Source organism: Vigna angularis, chromosome 7 (genome assembly GCF_016808095.1).
Source record: "Vigna angularis cultivar LongXiaoDou No.4 chromosome 7, ASM1680809v1, whole genome shotgun sequence".
Taxonomy (NCBI): Eukaryota; Viridiplantae; Streptophyta; class Magnoliopsida; order Fabales; family Fabaceae; genus Vigna; species Vigna angularis.
This window is the reverse complement of record NC_068976.1, coordinates 24114788-24122853: the sequence shown is the minus strand read 5'-3', so window position 1 is coordinate 24122853 and position 8066 is coordinate 24114788. Positions and strand designations below refer to the sequence as shown.

Below are 8066 nucleotides of genomic sequence, written 5' to 3'. Positions count from 1 at the left end.
ACTATTAAAGTATAATTTACTACCTTATAATTGTGTATTAATTTTAAGAAAAAGAAAAATATATAACTTTTGATGACATTTCTCATAAAAGTTGTAATAACTTTAAAAGTGTCAAATCCTTATATTTTCGAGCATTTGATAAAAACAATGAAGTTCAAGGTATTGACATGAATGCTTTGATTAAATTGATTTTTATTAAGATGTTTGGATAAAATATGTAATAATTTATATTGTGTAATCTTATTGGCTAGTCAACTATGTATGTTTCACAAAATTTCATATCAGTCAATTATTACATTTATTAATTTCTATTTGCATTTTATTATGTTGACTCATGGTATTAAAATAATCTAATTCCTTAAGTTTAGTATTACTTTGTAATTAGAATTTGAGTTTAATCTCTCTCGTTTATGTAAAATGTGCTGTACAAATAACATTTTTTTATTCTGCATGATGCTAGACTTAATCATTACAAACAAATATATACAACCTTTGTATATATATATATATATATATATATATATATACATGAGACAGACATTCAGGTTCCTTAGTTCACACATTTCCCCTTTTATGTTTGAAGTTTTTCAGTTGTGATGTTGTTTCAGAGAAAGCAAAAATTGGTGGCTATATTAACGTAAATAACATCGAAATAAAGAGATTTAGGTTGAGTCTGGTGAAGGTGTTTTGTTGCAGATGAAGGCACCATTATCAGGTTCTTCTTCCATTCTGAGAGGCAAGGGACGTCTCTCTCCATACCTTTTCACACTTATAGCTTTCATCCTCTTCGTTGCCATTCTTTATGGCGAAGACTTCATGTGCGTCTTCGACGAACACCTCCAAAGCTACTCTTATTCTGACAAACCCTCTTCCACAACTCGTGAGTTCTTCACACTTCTTTCCCACTTTCTTTAAGTTTCATCACAAATTTACTTCATACAATATTCTTCGACAGAATTTTGCTTTTTTATGTTAGTAAGAAATGAATTTTAATTTTAACTCAGTTTTGAAAACTATTTTCGTATTAAATTAAGAAATAAATTTTAAATTTAATTTAATTTTACAAAATTAATTTTTAAGACAAAACTTATATTTCACTTATATATTTTAAATTAATCTTTTATATATTTTAAATTTTTAAATTGGTCTTATATATAATATTAAAGTGAAACTTCCATCTTTATACGTGAATTTTGTTTAATGTTTATATTAATAGGATTATTTATTGTAAAGGTAATAAAGGAATTGTTTTCCTCCATATATATATATATATATATATATATATATATATATATATATATATATATATTCCAAACTTCCTCTGTTAATGTTCAATTCAAACTGTTTTTAATGTATATGAGAGTTAATTTAATTATCAGAAATTTTATTTATAAAGATTTTTAATTATTGAAACTTACAGTTTGAATATTCATAGAAGTCGTGTTTTTTTTTATAGTGAGTTATTTACTGGATTAATGATATTTATAAATAAGATATTTTTTTAGTAACCGTTTCTTTAGCTTTAGACAAGCTTAACAACTTAAATATTTTATGAATCAATATATGGAAATTTGGTCATAAATAAACTCAATTAGCTTATATTAATGGTTTTTCAATAAGACTTAATTATATTAATGGTTTTTCAATACATTAATTTTAGTCTCTATTTTCTTTTTGAAACAAAATTTTATTAACATGAATGATGTTCGGTGATATTGCATTAGAGTGACACAATGTTTTATCTTTTATAGGTTATATCATCATTTAAAACTAAAGACTATGAGGAAAATACTAAATTAGTAAAATTCATTTTATATTCATAGAGATAAAAAAAAATCGAAACTTTATTTAAAAAGGACAAACATAATAAAATAGTATGTATTACAAAACTATTCGGAAAATATTTTTACAAATTAATAATATTACTTTTATGATATTTTTGAAATATTAGGTCATTTTAACTTAATTTATTGAAAAATATATTGTTTGAAATATATACCTAATTTTTAATTTATTAAGAATGTTAGTATGAGTCTTTCTTTTTATTGTTTAAATTTCATGACATCAGTAATCGTAATCATGGAAACATTTTACATATTTATTGATTTATAAGTAAGGATATTTTTGAAATGATAATATTAAGTAAAGTATTTATGTAAACACAAATATTTATTTTAAATTGGTTTGGATTTTACTTTTATATAGCTTAATAAGTAAGTAACGTATATGATTGTTTTTTTGTTGAATTATGAAAAAAAGAAAGAGTGAAACAACATAAGGTGCCGTTTGCGGTGGGAAAAACAGAGGAAGGATGTGACATCTTCAGTGGAAGTTGGGTTCGAGACGAGTTGAATCGACCATTGTACGAGGAATCAGAATGTCCATACATTCAACCACAATTAACTTGCCAAGAACATGGACGACCCGATAAGGATTATCAACACTGGAGATGGCAACCACATCATTGTGATCTTCCTAAGTAAGCTCTTTTTTTGTTTAGTCATGAATAAACAAAAAAATTATTACTTCTTGTGTTTTATTGAAGACAAGTTGAGCATTAAATTTGATTTATTTCACTGATTCAACCCAAATTTATTGTAGATTCAATGCTAGTTTGGTGCTTGAAACACTTCGAGGAAAAAGGATGATGTTTGTTGGTGATTCTCTTAATCGCGGTCAATACGTCTCTTTTGTATGCCTTCTCCATAAACTCATTCCTAATGATGAAAAATCAATGGAAACCTTTGATTCACTCACAGTGTTCACTGCAAAGGTAAAACACCCTTAAACTCAAACACTTTGAAATATTTCTAATTTTAGTTTTATATTTATGCCTCATATTTCTTGTTATTGATTTTATGTATTCAATTAGGAATACAATACCACAATTGAGTTCTATTGGGCACCTTTTCTTCTTGAATCAAACTCAGACAATGCTGTCATTCATAGAATATCTGATAGGATTGTTAGAAAAGGTTCAATCAATAAGCATGGCAAGAATTGGAAAGGTGTTGACATTGTAGTATTCAACACCTATCTTTGGTGGATGACCGGTTTGAAGATGAAAGTATTGTAAGTTTTTTTTGTTCTATTCAAATATCTATCTGTTCATCTTTCACTTTTTTTTATGAAGTTTTAGAATAATACTTTATTTGTTCATGTAATCTTCAGACTTGGATCTTTCGATGATGAAGTAAAAGAGATTGTTGAGCTCTCAACAGAGGATGCGTATCGCATGGCTATGAAAAGTATGCTTAGATGGGTTAGGTTGAACATGGATCCGAAGAAAACTAGAGTGTTTTTCACAAGCATGTCACCTTCCCATGGAAAGTGAGTATTATTTTTAGTATTGTTGCTACCTAGGTAGGACATTTAAAGATGTAAATAACATAATGTTTTGGAAATAAATGACAGGAGCATAGATTGGGGAGATGAAGAAGGAGGAAATTGTTACAATGAAACAAGTTTAATTGATGATCGAAGCTATTGGGGCTCAGATTGTAGGAAGAGTATAATGGAAGTAATTGGAGAAGTGTTTAGCAAATCTAAAGTGCCTATTACGTTTTTGAACATCACACAATTGTCCAGTTATCGTAGAGATGCACACACTTCAATATATAAGAAACAATGGAGTCCATTGACTCCAGAGCAATTAGCAAACCCTGTTAGTTATGCTGATTGTGTACATTGGTGTTTACCTGGCCTTCAAGATACTTGGAATGAGCTTCTGTTTGCCAAGTTCTTTTATCCTTGAAAACCTTTCAAATATAACAGATATTTTTTCATTCTTTCATCTCTTTTTTTATATCTCACACTTCAAATGGAAATGAGCAATCAAGAGATGCAAAATGGAAATGCAAACCATAAAATATGGTATCCTTGAGATAAATACACTTAACAATTGGCCATTGATATTCAAGAGGTGTAGCCATGATACGAGTATCAGATACATACGTGGATAAGTTAATTTTGAAAATAATAGGATACGATAGATTATATATGAATATTGAAAAATGTACAATAATTCTTAATAACATGATAAATATATGATTGTTATTGTGTGAATTAAATTAAAATTACATGTATCTAAGTTTAAAAAAATTACAAATTATTATATAGATTAGATATTTCATTGATAAGTATTAATAAAGTACTTTAAAGTATTAAATATGGATACGTGACCTAAATTAAAATGTTAATGCATCATAAATATTGTATAACTAGTTAAAAGAATAAAAATAAAAGTATTAAATTATCTTTTCTTAAAAAATATTATTAAGATACTTTTTTTACAAAAATATTTTTGATACATATGTGGAACATTATGTAAAATTCGATAACTTATGATAAATATTGAGTCTAATTTCAGCTTTAAAAATTTTTTACTTTTAAGTGAACCTCATTAAATATTCTGAAAAGTATTTTTAGATTTGAGAATATCTTTTGAAACAGTTTTTCATAATTTTTTTATATTTTAAAATGACAATTCCGAAAAGTATTTTCAAATTTAAAAATATTTTCGAAAATACTCAATTTAAAATGTGTTTTCCGTAATAAGCATTCCAACTACATTTTTTTTTTCTTCCCAAAATTTCCTTCTCATCCACCCTTCATCATACTCTGTGGATTCCAAATAAAAAATTTGTGCACGGTTAGATTTTATATTTAGGAAGGCATCCATCCGCAACTTATCTCTTCTTCTCCACTCCATTCATTCGAGCTCCACCCACCCAATAGTAATAATAGATTGCTACTTCGGCTTGGAATCGCCGGCGATCAAAATCATTCCAGCGCGTATGTATAACTGAATGTTTCTTTCTACACTCTTTTCTGCTTATAATAAAAAACACGTAGATCAGGAATTTTATAAGACGTTTACCCTTGTGATGTGAATAAACTATCAATTAGGCCCATCAAAAATTCCGGCCCAAATTTCGGCCTTTTCATGATGTTATTATTTTAGGCCCATGATATGATTGATATTCACACTCTTCCCCTCTTACCTATTCTACCCCTTCTTTGCAATTTAGTTCCTTCTTCTCTCCTACTATCATATGATGTGATTTTAACTTTTGGATTTTAAAAATACACAATTTAAATTTAATTTTTTATTTTATATATGTTTTATTTTTCAACATTAGTATAATTGAGTTCTCGACTTAACATATTTATTTTAAGACACCATAAAATTAATTTAATTAACTCAAATATGAAATCAAAATCACATATGAGAATTGGACTAAATTTTTATATATTTTAAAATTTAGAAACTAAAATTAAAAAAATCAGAATCGTGAATCATTTATTAAGAAAGGATCAAAATTACAATTTAACTTTAAAAATACTTTTGTTCGTGAAGATATACATTAGGAAAATTCACTTTTGTTGAATAAGATTTTAAAAAGATATATAAATAAATAGTCGATTAAATATAATAAATATTGATATATATTTTATTTAGTATAAAAAAAAACCTTTACAATATTAGTTCAGAAAAATTTACTTTATTAATATGTATTTAGTGTTTAATAATTTTTATATATGTTTATGATATGAAAATATTGTTAATATGTAACTAATTTTTAAAAATCACTTAGTTATAAATTTATGAAGAAAAGAGTATAAATTCCTTCCATGTGGTTAATAGCAATATAATATTTTTTTAACAAATATATGTAATAATTACTAAATACTAAAATTATATTTAAATATTTTAACTATTGACTGAATTCAAATAAAATTAAAGTTTTTGTAATAGTTATTTTTTTATACAAGACACATCACCAAAATGCATTTTATGTAAGAAGAAAAAGTGAAGAACTAGGGAAGATAATACGTGTCAATATCATGTAGCTGTTTACGTCACTGGAAAAAAATTTGAAAAGGACTAGGCATGAACAGAAACAATGCATAGCAAAAAGCAGGTGCATGATTGTGATGTTTATTTTTAAAATTGAAGTTTGAAATAAAATTCTAAATAACATAAGTTATTTTAAAAAATGTATATTTTACCACATTAACATTTTTATAAGAACTATAAAGTTACATTTTATTCATTTGATAAATAGTCGTTATATCTGGACATGAAATTGTTAACATTTTTTCATTTAAACGTGTCCATGGAAAAGTGCAAGTTGAAGTGAAGATAGTGTTTAGTGGGAAACAAAGAGAAACAAATACCCAAAGAAAAAGAGGACAACGATTGCCCTCTTCACTCTTTTTGGCACATTAGTGTTTAGGTGAACAGACACATACTAACACAAAGGGCCACGGATGACAATATTTTTCCTTTTTTTCATATTTATAATATTTGTTCATAAATTAAATTATTATTTTATTATTTTTATTTTATTTTGTTGACAAATATTAGTTGTTAGTTTTTATCCAAGGAAAGAATTTAATTTACAATTATTCTCACTCTTATTTTTAACTTTTACTACTAAACCAATATGTTAGTTTCATGTTATTATTTTTATTATATTATATTTTAAAATTTTCATTTTTATTTTATCTCAAGCAATATATAAATTTGAAAATACATATATAACATGTTTATTTGTATAATACAAATGTTGTTGGAAGTTTCACATCGATTAGAGATAAAGTCAATTTATAGTATATAAGTGAATGCAAACCTAGATTTTTTATAAATTTAGAGTCTATCCTAATGATGCTTATAAGCTAGTTTTGTAGAGTTAAGTTAGACTTAAAATCTACTTCTTTTCTTAACAAATGTAATGTGACACTTATACTTACCGATGAATTGAAGAGAAGATATTTTCACTAGTACAAATTTTCCTTTTAAACTCGTACTATATACCCCATTTTAAACGTAACCGCTGCCTATCACAAGATGGTGGCAGTTTCGTAATAAACCGGACCTTATAAGCCTCGGTTGTATTTGAAACCGATGCAGAACACAGATATGACCTCGGTTGCATGCAGAACCGAAGTCGAAATGGTGCCTAAAAAGTGACAAATTTCTGAAAAGGTGATACGAGGTCAGGCTTTTTGGCTGACAAATTTATGAGCAGGTGATACTACCTCGGTTTCATACAGAACCGAGGCATAAAGCCTTCATTTTAAGCATCGGTGAGCACGGACCTAGTGTCCAAACAGTCTTAGGCTTCGATGCTTTCCTAACCGAAGCATATAGTCTTCATTTTAAGCATCGGTTTTTTCTTCATGACCGAGGTAGTATGGTTTATTAGCTTCAAATTCCAGATTTTGCTCATTTCTTCTCGCGTCGTGCTTCTTATTTCTCTTCGCGTCGTCGCTGTTCTCCCAAGGGCTGCCTCCACCAGCGTCGCCGCTGCGCTTCGTCCGTTGCCACTTCGCTTTGTCCGTCGCCGCTTCGCTTCGCCCGTCATCGCTGCCGTCCATTGCTTCTTCGGTTTTTCTTCTTCGCGTTGCTGCCGTCCATTTCTTCTTCGTTGTTCTTCAGTTTTTCTTTTTTATTTTCTGATTTAAAGTTCATCTTCATCCTCTTTTTTGTTTAGATCCGAAAAGGGTTCGACCCTTATTTCTTGTTTAGATCCGAAAAGGGGTGTTCATCCTCATCCTCTTCTTTGTTGAACCAAAATGGAACCTTCTTCCTTGTTTAGATCTGCGCACAATGGGGCGAGATTATCTTCTCACGGAGAGACCCAACTTTGGGGCAGCACCACCAGCGGTCTCGCGCAAGCCAGAGACAGAGGCGCGACGAAGGCGCGGCGAAGGCGCAAGGGCGCAGTGGTCGTTCCTTTTCTTGCGGCGAGGCGCGGGAGGGAGGCTTCCTTCCTCTTCTCTGTTTCGATTCGTTTAGGGTTCCGATTCGTCTAGGTTTTTTATTTCAATTTTTGGGTTTTTGAATGGAGTTTCTGCTTGTTCCCTGTTCAATTTCTTCTTTTTGTCAAACTTATGTTTCGGGAGAAGAAGGAATATCCGGGGGCGGAAGGGGCGGTGGCGTGAGTGGCGGCAGAGCTGAGACCTCCAGGAACAGAGGAACAGAGGCTGGTGGAGAATCCTTCTTGTTTCACTGAAAATGCGGAATTGCGTTGTTGTGTTGGTAGCTCTGAAAGTGGGAA

The 8066-nt window shown here is 29.2% G+C and overlaps 1 protein-coding gene across 1 annotated transcript; it reads left to right on the top strand.

Moving 5' to 3' along the window:
- Positions 1–550: 550 nt before the first annotated feature.
- On the top strand, positions 551–3785 carry LOC108337563 (protein trichome birefringence-like 33). Its single transcript, XM_017574118.2, has 6 exons — positions 551–880; positions 2260–2479; positions 2602–2773; positions 2873–3072; positions 3172–3330; positions 3415–3785. The coding sequence occupies exons 1-6, from the start codon at positions 697–699 to the stop codon at positions 3752–3754; spliced, it is 1275 nt and encodes a 424-aa protein (XP_017429607.1). The 5' UTR covers positions 551–696; the 3' UTR covers positions 3755–3785.
- Positions 3786–8066: the final 4281 nt, after the last annotated feature.